The sequence below is a fragment of the Oryctolagus cuniculus genome, chromosome 6 (genome assembly GCF_051225735.1).
Source record: "Oryctolagus cuniculus isolate XC-2025 breed Fujian yellow rabbit chromosome 6, ASM5122573v1, whole genome shotgun sequence".
NCBI classification, from domain to species: Eukaryota; Metazoa; Chordata; class Mammalia; order Lagomorpha; family Leporidae; genus Oryctolagus; species Oryctolagus cuniculus.
The window spans coordinates 122,918,582-122,943,513 of NC_142872.1; the positions used below are offsets into that span (position 1 = coordinate 122,918,582).

Below are 24,932 nucleotides of genomic sequence, written 5' to 3' on the forward strand. Positions count from 1 at the left end.
GTTGATGGACATTTAGGTTGATTCCATGTCTTAGCTATTGTGAATTGAGCTGCAACAAATATTGAGGTGCAAATGGCTTTTTTCACCCCTTTATTTCCATTTGGGTATATTCCAAGGAGTGGGATGGCTGGGTCCTGTGGTAGTGCTATGTTCAGGTTTCTGAGGACTCTCCAGACTGTCTTCCATAGTGGCTTTACCAGCTTGCATTCCCACCAACAGTGGATTAGTGTCCCATTTTCTCCACATCCTCGCCAGCATCTTGTTGTTGGTTGATTTCTGTATGTAAGCCAATCTAACCGGAGTGAGGTGGTATCTCATTGTGGTTTTGATCTGTATTTCCCTGATGGCTAGGGATCCTGAGCATTTTTTCATGTGCCTGTTGGCCATTTGGATTTCCTCTTTTGAAAAATGCCTGTTAAGGTCCTTGGCCCATTTTTTTATTGGGTTGTTTGTTTTGATTCTGTGGTGTTTTTTGATCATTGTGTAGATTCTAGTTGTTAATCCTTTATCTGTTGTGTAGTTTGTGAATAACGTCTCCCATTCTGTTGGTTGCCTCTTCGCTTTCCTGACTGTTTCCTTTGCTGTTAAGAAACTCTTCAATTTGAGGTAATCCCATTTGTTTATTTTATCTTTGATTACCCGTGCCTGTGGGGTCTTCTCCAGGAATTCTTCGCCTATTCCGATATATCTTGGAGGGTTTCCCCTATGCTCTCAATTAGTTTCATGGTGTCGTGGCGCAACTCTAGTTCTTTGATCCATGTTGAGTGGATTTTTGTATAAGGTGTAAGGTAGGGGTCTTGCTTCATACTGCGGCATGTGGACATCTAGTTTTCCCAGCACCATTTGTTGAAGAGGCTGTCCTTGTTCCAGGGGTTGGTTTTAGGTCCTTTGTCAAATATGAGTTGGTTATAGATGTTTGGATTGATCTCCGGTGTTTCTATTCTGTTCCATTGGTCTATCCATCTGTTTTTGTACCAGTACCAGGCTGTTTTGATTATAACTGCCCTGTAGTATGCCTTGAGGTCTGGAATTGTGATGCCTCCGGCCTTGTTTTTATTGTAAAGGATTGCTTTAGCTATTCTGGGTCTCCTGTTTCTCCATATGAATTTCAGCATCGTTTTTTCTAGGTCTTTGAAGAATGACTTTGGTATTTTGATTGGTATTGCATTGAACTTGTAAATTGCTTTTGGGAGAATGGACATTTTGATGATATTGATTCTTCCAATCCATGAGCATGGCAGGTTTTTCCATTTTTTTGTGTCGTCTTCTATTTCTTTCTTTAGTGTTTTGTAATTTTCATCATAGAGGTCTTTGACCTCCTTGGTTAAATTTATTCAAGGTACTTTATTGTTTTTGTGGCTATTGTGAATGGGATTGATCTTAGTAGTTCTTCCTCGGCCCTGGCATTGTCTGTGTATACAAAGGCTGTTGATTTCTGAGCGTTGACTTTGTATCCTGCTACTTTACCAAACTCTTCTATGAGTTTCAGTAGCCTCTTATAGGAGTTTATTGGGTCCTCTATATATAGTATCATGTCATCTGCAAACAGGGATAGTTTGACTTCCTCCTTTCCCATTTGTATCCCTTTAATTTCTTTTTCTTGCCTGATGGCTCTGGCTAAGACTTCTAGGACTATATTGAATAGCAATGGTGAGAGTGGGCATCCCCGTCTGGTGCCAGTTCTCAATGGAAATGCCTCCAACTTTTCCCCATTCAATATGATGCTGGCCTTTGGTTTATCATAGATTGCCTTAATTGTGTTGAGGAATGTTCCTTCTAACCCCAATTTGCTTAGGGTTTTCATCATGAAGGGGTGTTGTATTTTGTCAAATGCTTTCTCTGCATCTATTGAGATAACCATATGATTTTTGTTTCTCAATTTGTTAATGTGCTGGATTACGTTGATTGACTTTCGAATATTGAACCATCCCTGCATACCAGGGATAAATCCCACTTGGTCCGGGTGTATGATCTTTCTGATGTGTAGTTGGATTCGGTTTGCCAGAATTTTATTGAGTATTTTTGCATCTATGTTCATCAGGGAGATAGGTCTGTAGTTTTCTTTCTCTGCTGTGTCTTTTCCGGGCTTAGGAATTAAGGTGATATTGGCTTCGTAGAAGGAATTTGGGAGGATTCCCTCTCTTTCATTCGTTTGGAATAATTTGAGAAGAACTGGGGTTAGTTGTTCTCTAAATGCCTGGTAAAATTCAGTAGTGAAGCCATCCGGTCCTGGGCTCTTCTTTTTCGGTAGTGCGTTTATTACTGATTCAATTTCTTCCATGGTTATGGGTCTGTTTAGATTTTCTATATCTTCACGGCTCAGTTTAGGAAGGTTGCATTTGTCCAGGAATCTATCCATTTCTTCCAGGTTCCCCAATTTGTTAGCATACATCTCTTTGTAGTAGTTTCTGATGATTCTTTTTATTTCTATTGTGTCAGTTGTTACATTTCCATTACTATATTTGATTTTACAGATTTGGGTCTTCTCTCTCCTTTTTTTGGTTAGTTGGGCCAATGGTGTGTTGATTTTGTTTATTTTTTCAAAGAACCAGCTCCTGGTTTTGTTGATCTTTTGTATTGTTTTTTTGGTTTCAGTTCTGTTTATTTCTTCTCTGATCTTTAGTATTTCTTTCCTCCTTTTGGATTTGGGCTTGATTTGCTGCTGTTTTTCTAGTTCCTTGAGGTGCATGGAGAGTTCATTTGTTTGGTTCCTTTCCAGCTTCTTGATGTAGGCACTAATTGCTATAAACTTTCCTCTTAGCACTGCTTTTGCTGTGTCCCACAGGTTTTGATAGGTTGTGTTATCATTTTCATTTGTTTCTAGAAATCTTTTGATTTCTCTTTTAATTTCTTCGATGACCCACTGTTCATTTAGGATCATGTTGTCCATTCTCCATATATTTGCATATGGTGTAGAGATTCTTGGGTTGTTGATTTCAAGTTTCACTGCACTATGGTCTGAGAAGCTGCATGGTATAGTTTCAATTTTTTTGAACTTGTTGAGGCTCCCTTTATGGCCTAGTATATGGTCAACCTAGAGAATGTTCCATGTACTGGGGAGAAATACGTGAACTCTGTGTCTGTGGGGTGGAGGGTTCTGAAGATATCTATTAGGTCTATTTGGTCTATGGCGTCAATTAGCTCAGTTGTTTCCTTGTTGAATTTCTGTGTGGTTGATCTGTCCATTGGTGAGAGTGGGGTGTTGAAGTCCCCTGCTACTATTGTATTTGAGTCTATATCTCCCTTTAAATCCTTTAGTAATTCTTTCAGGTAGCCAGGCGCCCTGTAATTAGGTGCGTATACATTTATAATAGTAATGTCTTCCTGTTGGATAGATCCTTTAATCATTATATAGTGCCCTTCTCTGTCTCTTTTAATAGTTTTTATGTTAAAGTCTATTTTGTCTGATATTAGGATGGCCACACCAGTTCTTTTTTGATTTCCATTAGCTTGGAGTATCTTTTTCCATCCTTTCACTTTCAGTCTGCGTGCATCTTTGCTGATGAGGTGTGTCTCCTGAAGGCAGCATATAGTTGGATCCTCTTGTTTTATCCAATCCGCTAGTCTGTGCCTCTTTGTCGTGGAATTAAGACCATTCACATTCAATGTGATTACTGTTAAGTACTGTCTTTTTCCCTTCATGTTTCCTGAAACGAGCTGTTTATGTATTTTGAACTTTGTTTGTGGGTTACTCTACATTCGCTTTTTTTTGCAGTGAAGTTCTTGTTTTTGTATTTCTGTGTGCAGCACGTCTTTGAGCAAGTGTTGTAGGCTTGGACGCGTGGATACAAATTCTTTCAGTTTCTGTTTGTCGTGGAAGATCTTTATTTCCCCTTCATTCATAAATGATAGCTTTGCAGGATATAGTATTCTAGGTTGGCATTGTTTGTCTTTTAAAACTTGAAATATATCATGCCATTGTCTCCTTGCCTGTAGTGTTTGCGATGAGAAGTCTGGGGTGAGTCTGATTGACTTACCCCTGAATGTGATTTGTCGCTTTTCTCTGGCACATTTTAGGATTTGTTCTTTGTGTGTCACTGAACTGAGTGTTGCCACAATGTGTCGTGGTGAATTTCTCTTCTGGTCTACTCTGTTCGGAGTCCTGGTTATCTGTTGTATTTGTGTGTTGTTATACAGCTGCCTTTGTTTAAAGTTTTCTGATATTATTTCGTTGAAGACACCATCTAATCCATTCTCTCTTTCCACCCCCTCAGGGACTCCTATTATCCGAACATTACACCGTTTGATTGAATCTTGTAGGTCTCCGACCGTGTTTTTTAATTTTTTAATTTCTTCTTCCTGCGATTGAACTGACTGTATTATTTCTGGAAGTTTGTCTTCGAATTCTGATATTCGGTCTTCTATTTCATCTGTTCGATTTCTGAGGGATTCCACGGTGTTTTTTATATGGTCAATTGAGTTTTTCAGTTCTAGTATCTCATTCTGGCTTCTCTTTAAGATCTCTAATCCTTGGGCTTGTTTTTCATTCAGCTCTTGACACTGTTTCTCATTATTTCTAAGTATTCTGATTATTAATTTTCTGAATTCTTTTTCTGGCATGTTTTCAACTTCTTCTTCTTCTGCCTCTGTTATGGTTGGTTTAGCCTGCTCCATTGGCAAATTTATATTATCTTCTATATTTTTTTGGTTTTTGGTTTTGTTTTTTGGCATTCCGTCTGGGTGATTTTTCGGGTTGATTTCCCTCTACTATAGGCTGCTGTGAGTCTCTACCAATATCCAGTGTAACCAGGCTGCTCTACACAGCCCGCAGGTAAACAGACAGGATGGCTGCTCTCTGTCCACTGCAGCTCTGGATCCTGCGCTTTTTCCCCACCAGGAGGCGCTATTCAGTAACTTGAGTAGTCGGGTCTCAGGACTTTGGGCTGCCCTCCCTCGAGTACCCTCAGCTCCACCTTTGGGCTCCGCCTCCGAAGGTTAGTGTGGAGGCAAAGATAGTTCTCCTTTAAGCCCAAATGTAAACAAACAAAATGGCTGCTTCCCGCCCACTGGAGCTCCGGGGAGGCGCCAAGAGATACTGGCTTACTCAGTCTCTCAGTTAGTGTCCCTGAATCGTGCACTCTCTCCGCCGGCGCCACTCACTCTGTTCCGTTTTCTATTTCCTCCCCCACTCAGTCGTGCATGTCTCAGTGTCCGTCCCAGGGTGTGTTGGGGAGGGGCGGCGGCAGCTGTGCCGCGGTGCTGGGCTAGCGCCCCGTCTCACCTCGGCTTCCAGCGCTGGTGCGTACACGCTCCTGCTGGTGTCCTGAGTCTCAGGCGTCCGCGTCCTCCTCGCGTATCCACCCTAACACCCCAGTTTGAGGAAGGGCTTAAAAACTACAAATTTTCATCCCTCTTTGAACCTTCCCTTAGTGGAGCTTCGCTGTGCTCCCTCCCTCTCTATTCCACCATCTTCCCCTGACTTTGCTCTTATTTAGACAAGGTCCTAGTCAAAATGGAAGTTCTCTCCTCCCTTCAGAGAAAGGTACCTCCATCTTTCTTTGATGGCCCCATTCTTTCTACTGGGATCTCACTCGCAGAGACCTTTCATTTAGGTGTGGTTTTTTTTGTTTGTTTTTTTTGTTTTTTTACCCAGAGTGTCTTAGATTTCCATGCCTGAAATACGCTCATGGGCTCTTCAGCCATATCCCAATGCCTTAAGGGCTGATTCTGAGGCCAGAGTGCTGTTTAGGACATCTGCCATTCTATGGGTCTTCTGTGTATTCGCTTCCCATGTTGGATCGTTCTCTCCCTTTTTAATTCTATCAGTTAGTATTAGCAGACACTAGTCTTGTTTGTGTGATCCCTTTGACGCTTAGACCTATAAGTGTGATCAATTGTGAATTGAAATTGATCACTTTGACTAGTGAGATGGCATTGGTACATGCAATCTTGATGGGATTGTATTGGAATCCCCTGGCACATTTCATTGTTCTTGAGTTTCTTGAGCTCTTTATAAATTCTGGATATTAACCTTTATCATTTGCATAGTTTGCAAATATTTTCTCCCATTCTAGTCAGTTACATCTTCACTTTGCTGAGTATTTCCTGTGCAGTGCAGAAGCTTTCCAGCTTTATATCATTTGTCAATTTTGGCTTGATTAACTATGCATCTGGGGTCTTTTCCAAGAAGTCTTTGCCTATGGCAATGTCTTGCAGAGTTTCTCCAATGTTCTCCTCTAGTAATTTGATGGTATCTGGTCATAGGTTTATCTTTGATACAGTTTGAGTAGATTTTTGTGTAAGGTAAAGGTAGGGGTTTAATTTCATAATTCTGCATGTGGAGATCCAAATTTCTCAGCATGATTTGTTGAAGAGACTGTTCTTGCTTGAAGAATTGAGTTAGCTCATTTGTCAAAGGTAAGTTTGCTGTAGATGCAATGATTGTTTTCTGGAGTTTCTGTTCTGGTCCATTGGTCTACATTCTGTTTTTGTGCCAAGACCAGGCTGTTTTGATTATAATTACCTTGTAGCATGTCTTTAAATTTGGTTTTCTGATGCCTCTGGATTTGTTTTTTCGTATGAGATTGCCCTAGATATCTCTTGTGTCTTCATATGAATTTCAGCATGTTTTCTAGATGTGAAAAAAAAATGTCGTTGGTATTTTGATTGGGATTGCATTGAAGCTGTAAATTGTTTTTGGTAGTATGGACATTTTGATGATGTTGATTCTTCCCATCCATGAACATAGATTTTTCCATTTTTAATGTCTTCTATTTTTCTTTAATATTCTATAATTTTCATTGTAGAGATCTTTGACATACCTGCTTTAATTTATTCCTAGTTATTTAATTCTTTTTGGAGCTATTGTGAATGGGATTTATCTTAAAGTTCTTTCTCAGCCATGGCATTGTTTGTGTATACATAGGCTATTGGTTTTTGTGTATTAATTTTATATCCTGCTCCTTTACCAAAGTCTATGAATTCCAATAGTCTTTCTCTCTTTTTAAAAAGATTTATTTATTTGAAAGTCAGAGTTACACACAGAGAGAAGGAGAGGCAGAGAGAGAGAAAGAGAGAGAGAGAGAGGTCTTCCATTCACTGGTTCACTCCCCAACTGGTCGCTGGAGCTGCACTGATCCGAAGCCAGGAGCCAGGAGCCTTTGCCAGCTCTCCCATGTGGGTGCAGGAGTCCAAGGACTTGGGCTCTCTTCCACTGAATTCTCAGGCCATAGTAGAGAGCTGTATCAGAGGTGGGGCAGCTGGGTCTTGAACCAGTGCCCATATGGGATGCCAGAACTGCAGGTGGCAGCCTTACCCGCCATGCCACAGCACAGCCCCCCCCCCCCCAATAGTCTCTTAGTGGCATCTTTTTGGATCCCTATATATAGAATCATGTCATCTACAAATAGGGATAGTTTGACTTCCTCCTTCCTAATTTGTATCCGTTTGGTTTCTTTTTCTTGCCTAATGGGTCTGGCTAAAACTTCCAGGACTATTTGAATAGCAATGGTGAGACCAGACATCCTTGTGTGGTTCCAGATCTTAGGGAGGAAGCTTCCAACTTTTCTCTATTCAATAGGATGCTGGCCATGGTTTGTCATAAATTGCTTTGATTATTTTGAAGAATATTCCTTCTATACCAAATTTACTTAGAGTTTTCATCATGAAAGGATGTTGTATTTTATTAAATGATTTCTTTGCATCTGTTGAGAGAATCATATGGTTTTTGTATTTCAGTTTGTTAATGTGCTGTATTACACTGATTTGTGAATGTTAAACCAACCCTGCATACCAGGAATAAATGTAAATTTATCAGGGTGAATGATCTTTCTGATGTGTTTTTGGATTTGATTGTAGTGTTTTGTTGAGGATTTTTGCATCTATGTTTATCAGGCATATTGGTCTACAGTTCTCTTTCTCTATTGTATCTTTTTCTGTTTAAGAATTAAGCTGATACTGGCTTCATAGAAGGAGTTTGGGAGGATTCCCTCCCTTTCAATTGTTTTGAATAGCTTGAGAAGAATTGGGATTAGTTCTTCTTTACATATCTGGTAGAATGCAGCAGTAAAGTCATCTGGTTCTTTGCTTTTCTTTGTTGGGAGAGTCTTTATTATGATTGAGTCTCTGCCTTGGTTATTAGTCTGTTTAGGTTTTCTGTATCTTCGTTACTCAGTTTTCACAGATTGTATGTGTCCAGTAATCTATCCATTTCTTCCTCTTTTTTTTGATGAGTTGGGCCAATGATATATAAATTTTGTTTGGTTTATCAAACAAAAAAGCTCTTCGTTTTACTGATTTTTGCAATTTTTGTTTCTATCTTGTTAATTTCCTCTCTAATTTTAATTATTTCTTTCCTTCTACCAGTTTTGGGTTGGGTTTGTTGTTTTTCTAGGTCCTTGAAATGCATTGATAGCTCATTTATTTGGTGCCTTTCCAGTTTTTTGATGTAGGCACCAGTTGCTATAAACTTCCCTCTTAACATAGCTTTTTTTTGTAATTTCTCTTCTGATTTCTTCCATGACCCATTGTTTATTCAGGATCATGTTGTTTAATCTCAATATGTTTGCATATAGTGTGGAATGTCTTGAGTTGTTGATTTCCAGCTTCATTCCATTGTGTTCAGAGAAGATGCATTGTATGATTTTGATTGTTTTGAATTTTCTGAGACTTGCTTTATGGCCTAAAATATAGTCTACCATAGAGAAAGTTCTGTGTACTGATGAGTAGAATGTATATTTTGCAACTGTGGGGTACACTCTGTAGATGTGAGTTAGGTCCATTTGGTCCAAAGTGTCGATTAGCTCTGTTTTTTCTTTGCTGATTTTCTGTCTAGTTGACTGTCCACTGATGAAAGTGGGGTGTTGAATCCCCCTGTTCTTATTGAATTGGAATCTATGTCTCCCTTTAGATTCATTAACATTTCTTTTAAATAGCCAGGTGCTCAAGCATTGGATGAATATCCACTTATTATAGTCACATATTCCTGTTGAATTGATCCCTTAATCATTACATAGTGCTCTTCTTTGTCTCTTTTAACAATTTTTCTGTTAAAGCCTATTTTGTTTGATATTAGGATGGCTTCACCTGCTCTTTTTTACTTTCCATTAGCATGGAATACCTTTTTCCATCCTTTCACACGTTCAGTCTGTGTGTATCTTTGTTGATGAGGTGTGTTTGTTGTAGGGTCTTCTTTTTTAATCCATTCAGACCATCTATATCTTTTAACTAGAGAGTTTAGGGTTACTATTGACAAGTAATGACTTAATCCTGCTATTTTTCCATAAATATTCCTAGTGTGTACTTTGAATTTCCTTTGTACTTTTACTGGGAGATTTTCTGCCTTTACATTCTTTCATAATGATAACTATCTTTCTGTGTTTCTGTGTGTAGCACATCCTTAAGAAACTTTTGTAAGGCTGGACCAGTGGTGACAGGTTCTTTCAATTTCTGTTGGAAGGTCTTTATTTTACTTTCATTCATAAATGAGAGCTTAGCATGGACAGTATTCTGGGTTTGCAGTTTTTTTTCTCCTAAGACTTGGACTTGTCCTTCTATTCTCTCCTGGCCAGTAGAGTTTCTGATGAGTAGTCAGCTGTAAGTCTAATTGGAGATCCTCTGAAAGTAATCTGGCATTTCTTTCGTGAACATTTTAGATTCTTTTCTTTATGTTTTATTGTTGAAAGTTTGACTACCGTGTGTTGTAGTGAAGATCTTTTTCTGGTCATGTCTATTAGGAGTTCTATGTGCTTTCTGTACTTGGATGTCTCTTTATTTCATCAAATTGGCAATTTTTTTTCTGTAATTATTTCACTAATTAGGCCTTCTAGTCCACTTTCTCTTCCACACCTTCAGGAACTCCTAAGACCTATATGTTAGGTCATTTGTTAGATTTGATAGTGTCTCATAAATCTCCAACACTGTTTTTAAATTTTTGAAATTTCTTTTTTTTCTTGTTGTTGTTGTGACTGAAAGATTTCCAAAGATTTGTCTTCTGGTTTGCATATTCTTTTTTCTGCTTCACCAAGTCTGTTGTTAAGGGTTTCCACTGCATTTTAAAATTTGCATTGCATTCTTCATTTCTAATATTTCATTTTGATTTCTCTTTAAAATCTCAATTTGATTGGAAATTTTAAAATCTCATTTTGATTGGAAAAAGTTTCATTTTTGTCATGAATTAATTTCTTTAGTTCATGGATTTGCTTCTCTTTGCTTTTGAATCCTGTGATTAACTTTTTAAATTCTGTTTCTGACATTTCATCAATCTCTTCACCTTCACATTCTAATATTGAAATGTGGTTGTGTTCCTTTGGGGGCTGGGGAGTCATGATATCTTCCTTATTCTTGTTTCTTTAATGTCTGCATTTATTTTTAGGCACTTGTGGAGATACTTATTGTTTTTTTTCTCTGATGTAGTTTATCTTTGAACTATGCCTCCGTGGTTTAGTGTCTTCACTTTCAGTGATTACCAAGAGGTATGTGTTAGATGTGTCCTGGGAGCTCTGGTCAGTGCTCTCAGGCAAAACAAGTATACAGGGAACCACCCAAGTGGAACATGATTGATCTCTACTTGTTAACAGAAGGATGAGGGGAATTTTCACTTCTTCTCCTCCAAGGTGATCAATGCCTGAGTATTAGCCCCCAGTGGGTGCAACACTAATCCACTGCACTTTATGAACCACACAAATGATCTGTGCAGTCCTCACTCTGAGCACGGATCCCACGATAATGACCTGCCCCAGGCAACCAGGGAGCCCAGAGCTTATTTTGTCTGTATATACTTCATTATTTTAATTTATAAGTCTATTCCTTGTTTAGAATGCACAAATAGTAGACTTTAGTTTCCAAGTTTTAAAATTACATAATGTATTTCATAGTATTTTTCTTAAGTGGAATATGATATCAACATGATTTGATTTCTTTACCTAAATATAGACTGTTAGTAATAATTGCTATTTTATATTACTAATGAAAAATCATCTTAGGCTAATATAACTTTCTAAAAATAATATTAATAAAAGATTATAGTTCTTTGGTGGAGAGATATATAATTATACATTCTAGTCAAGAATTACAGCAGCAATTTTCAAATTATGTTCCAGGAAAAACTAGATTTTGAACCTGCTAATGTGTATTCAGTATTTACTAAAGCCAGGGTTCTGGTTGATTTCTCATGTAGTTTCATTGCTTTGTGCCTTTAATCTCAGTAATTTTAAAATGCACATGTTACATTAAGGGAAAAACTGATCCTTTAAAAGGTAACAAACCATCACTTTTATTTATTTATTTATTTGAAATTTTAATTAGTTTTTAACAGATTCAAAGTGGTTTGTAGGTTCAATTCTAAGAACAGAATTTTATTCCCTTCCCCCCTCCCCATCTTCCTCACACTTTCCTTTCTTCTCCCTTTAATTTTTTAGTTTTTGAAATAATATATTTTAAACTTACATTACCATAAAAAGTCTTAAAACGTAACTGAATAAGAAGTTTAGCAAGTTAAAAGCAAAATACCTTAATTTAGTGGGAGTATAGACAATATCTATAAATAATAGTTGAATGAAAAAATAACCATTTCACCTATATTCTGTAAACTTTAAAGCAATCACAGGATCATTAGAACTATAGTAGTATAACATTTTAACCATTATACCATCATCTTTTAAATTTAACTACTTTTAAAATAAGCATTCCATTTGTGACAATTGAAGATAAGTTTAGTTATCTTCTATCTATGGGTATAAGTTTCTGTTTTAAAGTAATTATGTACCATTTATTGAATAGACTGTCCTTGCTCCAGGAATTGGTTTTAGATCCTTGATCAAATATAAGTTGGCTGTAGATGTTTGGATTGATTTCTGGTGTTTCTATTCTGTTCCATTGGTCTATCCATCTGTTTCTGTACCAGTACCATGCTGTTTTGATAAACAACTGCCCTGTGGTATGTCCTGAAATCTGGTATTGTGATGCCTCCAGCTTTGTTTTTGTTGTACAAGATGGCTTTTGCTATTCGAGGTCTCCTGTGTCTCCATATGAATTTCAGCATCATTTTTTCCAGATCTGAGAAGAATGTCTTTGGTATCTTGATTGGTATTGCATTGAATCTGTAAATTGCTTTAGGGAGAATGTACATTTTGATGATACTGATTCTTCCAATCCATGAGCATGGAAGATTTTTCCATTTTTTGGTATCCTCTTGTATTTCTTTAAGATTTTGTAGTTCTCATTGTAGAGATCTTTAATGTTCTTGGTTAAATTTATTCCAAGGTATTTGATTGTTTTTGTAGCTATTGTGAATGGGATTGATCTTAGCAATCTTAGCAGTTCTTTCTTAGCTGTGGCATTGCCTGTGTATACAAAGGCTGTTGATTTATGTGCATTGATTTTATACCCTGCTACTTTGCCAAACTCTTCTATGAGTTCCAATTGTCTCTTAGTAGAGTTCTTTGGATTCCCTAAGTGTGTTTCTGTGTGGGTGCAAGCTGTTGAAATCTCTACTTAATATATACTAAATTGATCTTCTGTATATAAAGAGAATTGAAAATGAATCTTGATGTGAATGGAATGGGAGAGGGAGCAGGAGATGGGAGGGTTGTGGGTGGAAGTTATGAGGATGGGAAAAGGCACTGTAATCCAAAAGCTGTACTTTGAAAATTTATATTTATTTAATAAAAGTTAAAAAAAACTAGACCAGAACCTGAGAGAGATTCTCTGGTGGTTCCTCTGTGAGGGATACTTTTCTCTATTCCCTTCTTGCTGAGTTGTTCTTTGAGATTGTCTTCAGATGAGGTGTCTTTATAGATTTTTATGATCCCCTTTGTTCTTCTGTGTTCCCATGGAACTCTATGCATGTAGATTTTATTATAGTTGTTTGCTTCTCAAACTTTGTTATCTTTCATTGAGTTTCTATTATATGTAAATTCCTACAGCTTCTTACAATTTTTTTTAATCCTCTAAGAAGTCTGTCAGTCCAGTTACTTGTTTTATTATGGTTGCCTGTTTATCTGCCACCTGGGAATCACGATACAGGCTTGATTAACTTTCTACAAAAAAGGGTATGGTCTAAAAATTTCTAGCTTGCCTGTATCTCTACGATGTTGTTTCTATTATGATTATAATCTCTCACTAGAAATGGATTGTGAAATAGTTAATTAATGTTTGCAGATTGCCTACAGAATTTTTAATGAGAAGTAGATACTTGTGGTTAGTGTTAATGAATAGATGGCTTATGCATCTTTATTTTTTCTTTGTATTTTTTTCATTAACAATACCTTAAAAAAGTACTCTCAAGAATAAATTGCAATCTGGTGAAATATTTTGGTTGCTTAACTAAACTTAGCTTTTAAAAACAAGCATCCCTATGGCAACTGTAGAAAGCAAGAACCTATTCACATAAATGATTGTAATAGAAAGGTGAACAACAGCAGGGTATAGTTTGCATAATTTAAAAAAATTTTTAATATGATAGCAACTTTTTATTTTTACAGTTTCCTTGTGAAGAAGGCAAGGCTGGTACTCTTATGCTCTAGAGAAGCTAAGATGTGAGATATTAAAGACTCATACATTTCTTAAATAAAATGCATTGAACCCCTATTTTTCAGTACAACAATCGAAGAGGCAGAGGTGAATAAATTACCCTCCTTGACTACACAATAAGGGGAGATAGATTTGTAAGCAAATATATGAGCTAATAACATAGCTATGGTGGTAACATAGAGATGGCACAGATAGCTCTGGCATGGTTTTTGCTGAGGTACCACAGAAGAGGTGAGTTTTAAGGCATTTTTGAGAATGAGTGAAGACGTTTGCCAGAAAAATGAGAGTAGGTTGAGGAGAAAAGCCTTGCATGTAGATAGAGACCCAGAGTTATGAAGCACCTGGAACTTGAAAGTAAATGTGAGTTTCAATTGCAACTAGAACATTATTGTCCAATATAAATATAAATATAATAACCATATTTAAAAAGTAAAAAGAAACAGAAAATTAATATATATTTAACTCAATAAATCTGAGTGTTCAGGTTGTTTTTTTAATACTTAAGTATTAGATTATGTATATATTTACTTACTACCAAAAAATCCCAATTTGGACCAAACACATTTCAGGTACTCAATATCTAGCAACTTAAGAGTGAATGTTGGTGTGCGTGTGTGCATGTGAATACGTACACATGAGGAAGAGAGAGGTAGAGAATGAGAACAACGATGCAAATGTGTGCTCTATAGGAGAAGAGGAGTGCTAAGGCAAAAGTAGTTGTTGGAACAATGATTTGAAAGCCCTGGGTTGACAGCTGAATTTGGAATTTATCCTTAAAGTTTGTAGTTTACAACTGTACTTCTCAAAAGTTTTTGTGGTGAATCAGCTTTTAAAATTTCCTTACTATAAGGAGCCAGCATTGTGGCATAGGAGGTAAAGCCCCTACTTTGATGCTGGAATCCCATATGTGCAGAGGCAAGGAGGCGAATAAGATCGTGGTACATTTGATAAATTGGAAAAGATCATCATGACAAACAAGAGCTCAAGACTGAGACCAAGGCTAGAGAAAGAAGATGAGAGAAAGAAAGCAAGTAGTTTGAGGGCTACTCTAAAGAATTTGAACTTGGGTCTGGTGTTGTGGCGTAATGGGTAATGCCACTGCCTGTGACACCAGCATCCCATATGGGTGCCAGTTCAAGTCCTGGCTACTCCACTTCTTATCCAGCTCCCTGCTAAAGTGCCTTGGAAGCAGCAGAAGATGCTCCTCATGTGTGAGACCCAGAAGAATATCTTGGCTCCTGACTTCAGCATGGCCCCTTCCTGGCTGTAGTGGCCATCTGGGGAGTGAACCAGTGGATGAAAGAAATCTCTCTCTCTCTCTCTTTCTCTCTCTGATATCTACGTCTCTCATTATTACTCTCTTTCAAATAAATCTCTAAAATGTTTTTTCATTAGTTGGGTACTAATATTTATATAAAATATGGCTAACAATGAATTTGAAAAATGAAATAAAAAGGCTTACAAAAAAGGTTCCATTTTTAAGTCATTATATTTGACAAATGTTGTCTTAGTTCATTTTATGTTGCTATAGCAGAGTGTTACAGGCTGGGTCATTTACAATGAACAGAAATTTATTTGCTGAAAGTTCTGATGCTGGGAAGTCCATGATCAAAGGGCCTCATCTCGTGATGACCTTTCTGCTGCATAATATCATGACAGAAACATCTAAAACACCTCTTAAAGGTTCCTCTTCCAAATACCATCACAATGGCAATTAAACTACAAAATGAGTTTTACAATAGATAAACATTTAAAACTGTATTTGATGTACAGTTTGTAAAAACATCTAATCTAGAGCTAAACAATGGAACATTTTAATGTTAGGCACATTCTACCTGTGTTACCTAATATGACATTCACTAGCCACCTGTGGCTTTTGAGCACTTAATCTGTGACTGATAAACTGAGTCCTTAGTTTAGTTTAATTAATTTAAGTAGGCACACAAGACTATTGGGTACTAGATTGAATAACAATGGATACATTTATTCTGAATATCTATACTACCCCTTGTGGACTAATGAAACAGTTTGTGGATTGGCATTGGTCCATGAACTATAGTTTAAATAGCACTGTTTAGAACTTGGGACTATAGAACTAGAAAACCTTTGTGAGTCTTTGGCAAGTTACTTAATCTGCAGGTGCTCCAGGTTGCTCATTTGTAAAATAAATGTAATAAGAAACTACTTCATAGAGCTGTTATGAAGATTAACTGCATTAATGAATGCAGTGTACTTAGAACACTGTCTCACACATACCAAGCAGTAGAAGTGTTTCCTGTTATTGGTGATGAATATCACATAGTTAAATAGCAACAAAATTCTTTCTGTAGTAATTTAGACTTCTTCCTTCTACAACTGTTTCACAGTCCCTGATATATAGTTGAAACATAATAAAATTTTTTTGAAGATTTATTTACTTGAAAGACAGTGTTACAGAGAGAGGGAGAGATCTTCAATCCACTGGTTTACTCCCCAAATGGCCACAACAGCCTGGGCTAGGCTAGGCTGTAGCCAAGAGCCGGGAGCTGCTTCTGGGTCTCCTATGTGGGTGCAGTGTCCCAAGTACTTGAGCCATCTTCTGTTGCTTTTCTGGTGTATTATCAGGGATTTATATTGGAAGAGTACCAGTGGGACACAGACTCACATTCCTATGGGATACTGGTGTCACAAGCAGTAGCTTGACCCACTGTGCCATGACATCGGTTCCTCAATATCTTTTGAACATAGGTGTAAATTTCTCTTGGAGCAGGGATGGATGCTTGGGGTTGAGACGCTGCATTCCATAATGGAGTACCTGTGTTCAAGTCCTGGCTCAACTCGTAATTCCAGCTTCTTAATAATTTGCACTGTGATAAGCAAAAGTGATGGCTCAAATAGTTGGGTCCTTGACACCTAAAGGCAACCTAGGTTAAGTTTGAGACTTCCAGCTTCAAAATAACACCAGTCTGAGGTGTTAGGGACATTTGTGGAGTGAACCAGTGGGTGGGATTGTACCCTCCCCCTCACTCCATCTCCCTTAAGTAAATAAATAACATTTTTTGGAAAGAACCACATTGCTTTGGTAGAATAAAAAAAAAAAAAACACCTGCTCTTGGAGCACAGGTAAAACAAAAATTATTTTATTGAAAAGGGTAATAAGGAAACAATGGAGAAAAGATGACATCGAAGTAGGCCTCATGAGTTTGACAGGCAGAGAGAAGAGCACATGGAGCAGAGGAGCACTGGCACCAATTTGGATTATACTCTGTTTAGAAGGAGATGTACAATTTGGGTCATGCTCAATCTGACTTGCCCCAAATGGTAGAGTTAGAAACGTGCCAGGGGATTCCAATTCAATCCCATCAAGGTGGTATGTGCCAATGCCATCTCACTAGTCCAAGTGATCAATTTCAGTTTGTAATTGATCATAATGATAGGTCTAAGAGTCAAAGGGATCACACAAACAAGACTAGTGTTTGCTAATACTAACTGACAGAATCAAAAAGGGAGAGAACGATCCAACATGGGAAGCAGGATACACAGCAGACTCGTAGAATGGCAGATGTCCTAAATAGCACTCTGGCCTCAGAATCAGCCCTTAAGGCACTCGATCTGGCTGAAGAGCCCATGAGCGTATTTCATGCATGAAAAGCCAAGACACTCTGGCAAAACAAAAAACGAAAACAAAAACAAAAAAACAAAAAAAACCCAAAACAACCTAGATGAAAGATCTCTGTGAGTGAGATCCCAGTGGAAAGAACAGGTCATCAAAGAAGGAGGTACCTTTCTCTGAAGGGAGGAGAGAATTTCCACTTTGACTATGACCCTATCTAAATAAGATCGGAATCCACATTGAACGTGAATGGCCTGAACTGTCCAGTTAAAAGACACCGTTTGGCTGATTGGGTTAAAAAACAAAACCCATCTATTTGCTGCTTACAAGAAACACATCTTTCCAACAAAGATCCATACAGACTGAAAGTGAAAGGCTGGAAAAAGATATACCATGCCAACAGAAATGAAAAAAGAGCAGGCGTAGCCATCTTAATATCAGACACCATAAACTTTACCACAAAAACCATTAAGAGAGACAAAGAGGGACACTACATAATGATTAAGGGATCAATTCAACAGGAAGATATAACAATTATCAATGTATATGCACCTAACTACAGGGCACCGGTTTATCTAAAAGATTTGTTAATGGACTTAAAGGGAGACTTAGACCCCAATACAATAGTACTGGGGGACTTCAATACTCCACTCTCAGAAATAGACAGATCAACAGGACAGAAGATCAACAAGGATACAGTAGATTTAAACGACACTATAGCCCAAATGGATCTAACAGATATATACAGAACTTTCAATCCTACAGCTAAAGATTATACATTCTTCTCAGCAGTACATGGAACCTTCTCTAGGATTGACCACATACTAGGCCATAAAGCAAGTCTCAGCAAATTCAAAAGAATTAGAATCATACCATGCAGCTTCTCAGACCATAAAGGAATGAAGTTGGAAATTAGCAACTCAGGAATCCCTAGAGCATACGCAAACACATGGAGATTGAACAACATGCTCCTGAATGAACAATGGGTCATAGAAGAAATCAAAAGAGAAATCAAAAACTTTCTGGAAGTAAATGAGGATAACAGCACAACATACCAAAACTTATGGGACACAGCAAAAGCAGTGTTAAGAGGAAAGTTTATATCAATAGGTGCCTACATCAAGAAATTGGAAAGGCACCAAATAGATGAGCTTTCTATTCACCTCAAGGATCTAGAAAACCTACAGCAAACCAGACCCAAATCTAGTAGGAGAAGAGAAATAATTAAAATCAGAGAAGAAATCAACGGGATTGAATCAAGAAAAACATTACAAAAAATCAGCCAAACGAGGAGCTGGTTTTTTGAAAAAATAAACAAAACTGACATCCCATTGGCCCAACTAACTAAAAAAAGAAGAGAAAAGACCCAAATCAATAAAATCAGAGATGAAAAAGGAAATGTAACAACAGACACCACAGAAATAAAAAGAATCATCAGAAATTACTACAAGGACTTGTATGCCAGCAAACAGGGAAACCTACCAGAAATGGATAGATTCCTGGACACATGCAACCTACCTAAATTGAACCAGGAAGACATCGAAAACCTAAACAGACCCATAACTGAGACTGAAATTGAAACAGTAATAAAGGCCCTCCCAACAAAGAAAAGCCCAGGACCAGATGGATTCACTGCTGAATTCTACCAGACATTTAAAGAAGAACTAACTCCAATTCTTCTCAAACTATTCAGAACAATTGAAGAAGAGGGAATCCTCCCAAATTCTTTCTATGAAGCCAGCATCACCTTAATTCCTAAGCCGGGAAAAGATGCAGCACTGAAAGAGAATTACAGACCAATATCCCTGATGAACCTAGATGCAAAAATCCTCAATAAAATTCTCGCCAATAGAATGCAACAACACATCAGAAAGATCATCCACCCAGACCAAGTGGGATTTATCCCTGGTATGCAGGGATGGTTTAATGTGCGCAAGACAATCAATGTGATACACCACATTAACAGACTGCAGAAGAAAAACCATATGATTCTCTCAATAGATGCCGAGAAAGCATTTGATAAAATACAACACCCTTTCATGATGAAAACTCTAAGCAAACTGGATTTGGAAGGAACATTCCTCAATACAATCAAAGCAATCTATGAAAAACCCACAGCCAACATCCTATTGAATGGGGAAAAGTTGGAAGCATTTCCACTGAGATCTGGGACCAGACAGGGATGTCCACTCTCACCACTGCTATTCAATATAGTTCTGGAAGTTCTAGCCAGAGCTATTAGGCAAGAAAAAGAAATTAAAGGGATAGAAATTGGGAAGGAAGAACTCAAACTATCCCTCTTTGCAGATGACATGATTCTTTATTTAGGGGACCCAAAGAACTCTACCAAGAGACTATTGGAACTCATAGAAGAGTTTGGCAAAGTAGCAGGGTATAAAATCAATGCACAAAAATCAACAGCCTTTGTATACACAGACAATGCCATGGCTGAGGAAGAAATTCTAAGATCAATCCCATTCACAATAGCTACAAAAACAATCAAATACCTTGGAATAAACTTAACCAAGGATGTTAAAGATCTCTACGATGAAAATTACAAAACCTTAAAGAAAGAAATAGAAGAGGATACCAAGAAATGGAAAAATCTGCCATGCTCATGGATTGGAAGAATCAATATCATCAAAATGTCCATTCTCCCAAAAGCAATTTATAGATTCAATGCAATACCAATCAAGATACCGAAGACCTTCTTCTCAGATCTGGAAAAATTGGTGCTGAAATTTATATGGAGGCACAAGAGACCTCGAATAGCTAAAGCAATCTTGTACAACAAAAACAAAGCCGGAGGCATCACAATACCAGATTTCAGGACATACTACAGGGCAGTTGTAATCAAAACAGCATGGTACTGGTACAGAAACAGAAGGATAGACCAATGGAACAGAATTGAAACACCAGAAATCAACCCAAACATCTACAGCCAACTTATATTTGATCAAGGATCTAAAACTAATTCCTGGAGCAAGGACAGTCTATTCAATAAATGGTGCTGGGAAAATTGGATTTCCACGTGCAGAATCATGAAGCAAGACCCCTACCTCACACCTTACACAAAAATCCACTCAACATGGATTAAAGACCTAAATCTACGACCTGACACCATCAAGTTACTAGAGAACATTGGAGAAACCCTTCAAGATATTGGCACAGGCAAAGAGTTTCTGGAAAAGACCCGGGAGGCACAGGCAGTCAAAGCCAAAATTAACTATTGGGATTGCATCAAATTGAGAAGTTTCTGTACTGCAAAAGAAACAGTCAGGAGAGTGAAGAGACAACCGTCAGAATGGGAAAAAATATTTGCAAACTATGCAACAGATAAAGGGTTAATAACCAGAATCTACAAAGAGATCAAGAAACTCCACAAAAACAAAACCAACAACCCAATTAAGAGATGGGCCAAGGACCTCAATAGACATTTTTCAAAAGAGGAAATCCAAATGGCCAACAGGCACATGAAAAAATGTTCAAGGTCATTAGCAATCAGAGAAATGCAAATCAAAACCACAATGAGGTTCCACCTCACCCCGGTTAGAATGGCTCACATACAGAAATCTACCAACAACAGATGCTGGCGAGGATGTGGGGAAAAAGGGACACTAACCCACTGTTGGTGGGAATGCAAACTGGTTAAGCCACTATGGAAATCAGTCTGGAGATTCCTCAGAAACCTGAAGATAACCCTACCGTTCGACCCAGCCATCCCACTCCTTGGAATTTACCCAAAGGAATTTAAATTGGCAAACAAAAAAGCAGTCTGCAGCCTAATGTTTATTGCAGCACAATTCACAATAGCTAAGACCTGGAACCAACCTAAATGCCCATCAACGGTAGACTGGATAAAGAAATTATGGGATATGTACTCTTTAGAATACTATACTGCAGTAAGAAACAACGAAATCCAGTCATTTGCAACAAAATGGAGGAATCTGGAACACATCATGCTGAGTGAAATAAGCCAGTCCCAAAGGGACAAATACCATATGTTCTCCCTGATCGGTGACAACTGACTGAACACCAAAATGGAAACTTGTTGAAGTGAAAGGGACACTATGGGAAACGGTGACTTGATCAGCATAGCCCTGACTGTTAATGAACAACTTAATACATTATCCCTCTTAGTAGTTTTTTTGTCTGTTCTACTTAATATGACTGATTCAATTCTGTAATTAATACACAGTTATTCTTAAGTGTTGAAATTTAACTGAAATGTGATCCCTGTTAAACATAAGAGTAGGAATAAGAGAGGGAAGAGATATATAATTTGGGACATGCTCAAGCTGACTTGCCCCAAATGGTAGAGTTAGAAACATACCAGGGGACTCCAATTTAATCCCATCAAGGTGGCATGTACCAATGCCATCTCACTAGTCCAAGTGATCAATTTCAGTTCGCAATTGATCATAATGAAAGGACTAAGAGTCAAAGGGAGCACATAAGCAAGTCTAGTACCTGCTAACACTAACCGATAGAATAAATAAAGGGGAGAGTGATCCAACATGGGAAGTGAGATACTCAGCAGACTCATAGAATGGCAGATGCCCTAAATAGCACTCTGGCCTCAGAATCAGCCCTAAAGGCATTCAGATCTGGCTGAAAAGCCCATGAGAGTATTTCAGGCATGGAAAGCCAAGACACTCTGGCAAAAGATCTCTGTGAGTGAGATCTCAGTGGAAAGAACAGGTCTTCAAAGAAGGAGGTACCTTTCTCTGAAGGGAGGAGAGAACCTCCACTTTGACTATGACCTTGTCTAAACAAGATAAGAGTCGGAGAACTCAAGGGGCTTCCATAGCCTTGGAAACTCATGACTGGAGCATAGGGAGATTACTGATGCCATAGACAGGAGTGTCAATTGGTAAAGTCAACAACAGGAGTCGCTGTGCACTTCCTCCTCATGTAGGATCTCTGTCCTTAATGTGCTGTGCATTGAGATTTAATGCTATAATGAGTACTCAAATAATATATTTCACTTTGTGTTTCTATGGGGGTGCAAACTGTTGAAATCTTTACTTAATGCATACTAAACTGATCCTCTGTAAAAAAAAAAAAAAAAAAAAAAAAAAAGAAAAGAAAAGAAAAGAAACTATCAACTCCCAACTTGACTCTCACTGGGATTAAACATGACAATAGGTCTGATCTGATTTCATCATCATTAAAAAAAATCATCTATTATTTTTCACTTTATGTTTCTGTGTGGGAGCAAACTGTTGAAATCCTTACTTAATGTATACTAAGCTGATCTTCTGTATATTAAGATAATCGAAAATGAATCTTGATGTGAATGGAAGGGGAGAGGGAGTGGGAAAGGGGAGGGATGTGGGTGGGACGGTATGGGGGGGAAGCCATAGTAATCCATTATTCGTACTTTGGAAACGTATATTCATTAAATAAAAGTTAAAAAAAAAAAAAAAAAAAAAGAAAAGATCGGAATCGACGAACTCAAAAGGCTTCCATAGCCTTGGCAACTCATGACAAGAGCCTAGGGTGATTACTGATGCCATAAACAAGAGTGTCAATTTGTTAAGTCAACAACAGGAGTCGCTGTGCACTTCCTCCTCATGTAGGATCTCTGTTCCTACTGTGTTGTCCAATGTGAATTCATGTACTGAAACAGTACTTTACACTTTGTGTTTCTGTGCGGGTGCAAACTGTTGAAATCTTTACTTAGTATATACTGAATTGGTCTTCTGTATTTAAAGAGAATTGAAAATGAATCTTGATGTGAGTGGAATGGGAGAGGGAGTGGGAGATGGGAGGGTTGTGAGTGGGAGGGAAGTTATGGGGGTGGGGGAAGCCATTGTAGTTCATAAGCTGTACTTTGAAAATTTATATTTTTTAAATCAAAGTGAAAAAAAGGAGATGCAGCAGAGAATACTTAATCCTATTGCTGATGCCACTACTTCTTTTCCCTGTTCCTAGTTATCATTTTACTGTTTGGAATATTTTAAGCAGGAATTGTTGCTAGGTAACATGATTCTATGGTTTTAGTAAATGCTTCTTTTTTTTTTTTTTTTTTTTTTTTTTTTTTTTTTTTTTTTTTGACAGGCAGAGTGGACAGTGAGAGACAGAGACAGAGAGAAAGGTCTTCCTTTTGCCGTTGGTTCACCCTCCAATGGCCGCCGCGGCTGGCGCGCTGCGGCCGGCGCACCGCGCTGATCCGATGGCAGGAGCCAGGAGCCAGGTGCTTTTCCTGGTCTCCCATGGGGTGCAGGGCCCAAGCACCTGGGCCATCCTCCACTGCACTCCCTGGCCACAGCAGAGGGCTGGCCTGGAAGAGGGGCAACCGGGACAGAATCCGGCGCCCTGACCGGGACTAGAACCCGGTGTGCCGGCGCCGCTAGGCGGAGGATTAGCCTAGTGAGCCGCGGCGCCGGCCATAAATGCTTCTTTATTAATAAGGCCAATCAGTGCTGTTTATTTGTCATTCATGGGATTTACAGTACCTGAATTTGATTGTGGAGGTTTGGCACCAGTTGGGAAGGAAAGAGAAGTGTTCCTTGAAAAGCAGTCCCTGGGTTATGACTAGAGACTATGAGATTCTTTTTTCCTAAAACATGTTTTCTTACTTTCATAGATTATTTTAGGAAGAAAATCAACTGTTAAAAAAAATGAAGTTCTTTATCTTCACAATTGTTGGCGTTGTTCACCTGGTGTCCCTGGGCTTTGGGAGAGCTATACACAAGAATAACATCCCTCAGAGGAATTTTCAAGAAATAAAAGAAGAAGTAGCCAGCTACAAAGATGTTGCTAAAAAAATCATCAATCTTGCTGTTTACGGTCAATCCCAGAACAGATCCTATGAGCGACTGGCACTTCTGGTAGATACTGTTGGACCCAGACTGAGTGGCTCCAAGAACCTCGAAAAAGCCATCCAAATCATGTACAGAAACCTTCAGGAAAATGGGCTGGATAATGTCCACCTGGAACCAGTCAAAATACCCCACTGGGAAAGGGGAGAAGAATCTGCTATGATGCTGGCACCACGAATGCACAAGATGGCTATTTTGGGTCTCGGTAGCAGCGTTGGGACTCCCCCAGAAGGTATTGTTGTCTTTTCAGATTCATGTGTCTTTTATAAAACTAATATTATTTGAAATAATTCATCACAGTATGCATGACTCATACTATAGTTAGGAAGGAAAGCATAAGTTCACATACCATTGGCTTAGTAAATTCTCTACACTGTACTCTTTCAAAATGTAAAGTATATTAACAGAGCTGTACAAAATTTAATCTTATGGCATTTGAATTGCTTCAAAAAGAAATATTATGCCCTCATACTATTTGTTGAACTCTTTACTTAGTATAGAATTAATCTTACCTGCATAAAGTTAATTGAAAATAGATCTTAGTGAAAAATAAGAATGTGACTAGGGGAAGGAGGAGATAGAAGGATGGAAGTGTGGGTGGGAGGGTGGGAAAAATCAGTACATTCCTAAAGCTGTATTTATGCAATGCCTGAAGTTTGTATACCTTAAATAAAAGGATTCTGGGAGAAAAACAAAACAAAACAAAAAGAAATCCTATGTCCCTCACACCACTTTACATCCCTCCCCCTCAGTTGCTGTTATTTTGCTGAGTAGATTGCATTTGTATTAAAAAGATTTATTTATTTATTTGAAAGGCAGAGTTACAGAGAGGCAGAGGCAGAGAGAGAAAGAGAAAAGAGAAAGAAGGAGGTCCTTCATCCTCTCATTTACTCCCCAAATGACTGCTAAGGCCAGGAGCCAGGAGCTTCTTCTAGATCTTCCATATGGGTGCAGGGGTCCAAGGACTTGGGCCATCTTCTGCTGCTTTCCCAAGCCACAGCAGAGAGCTAGGATCAGAAGTGGAGCAGCTGGAACTTGAACCA

At 38.2% G+C, this 24,932-nt stretch overlaps 1 protein-coding gene across 4 annotated transcripts in view; it reads left to right on the forward strand.

Annotated features, from left to right (window-relative positions):
- The window catches only part of CPQ (carboxypeptidase Q), a 601,598-nt gene that overhangs the window by 134,651 nt on the left and 442,015 nt on the right, over positions 1 to 24,932 (forward strand). For all 4 annotated transcript variants that reach the window (XM_089336354.1, XM_051844650.3, XM_089336355.1 and 1 more), the window contains exon 2: positions 23,655 to 24,121. In XM_089336354.1, coding sequence (XP_089192480.1) covers positions 23,689 to 24,121 — 433 coding nt within the window. In that variant the 5' untranslated portion in view covers positions 23,655 to 23,688. The remainder of the gene's footprint in view (positions 1 to 23,654; positions 24,122 to 24,932) is intronic.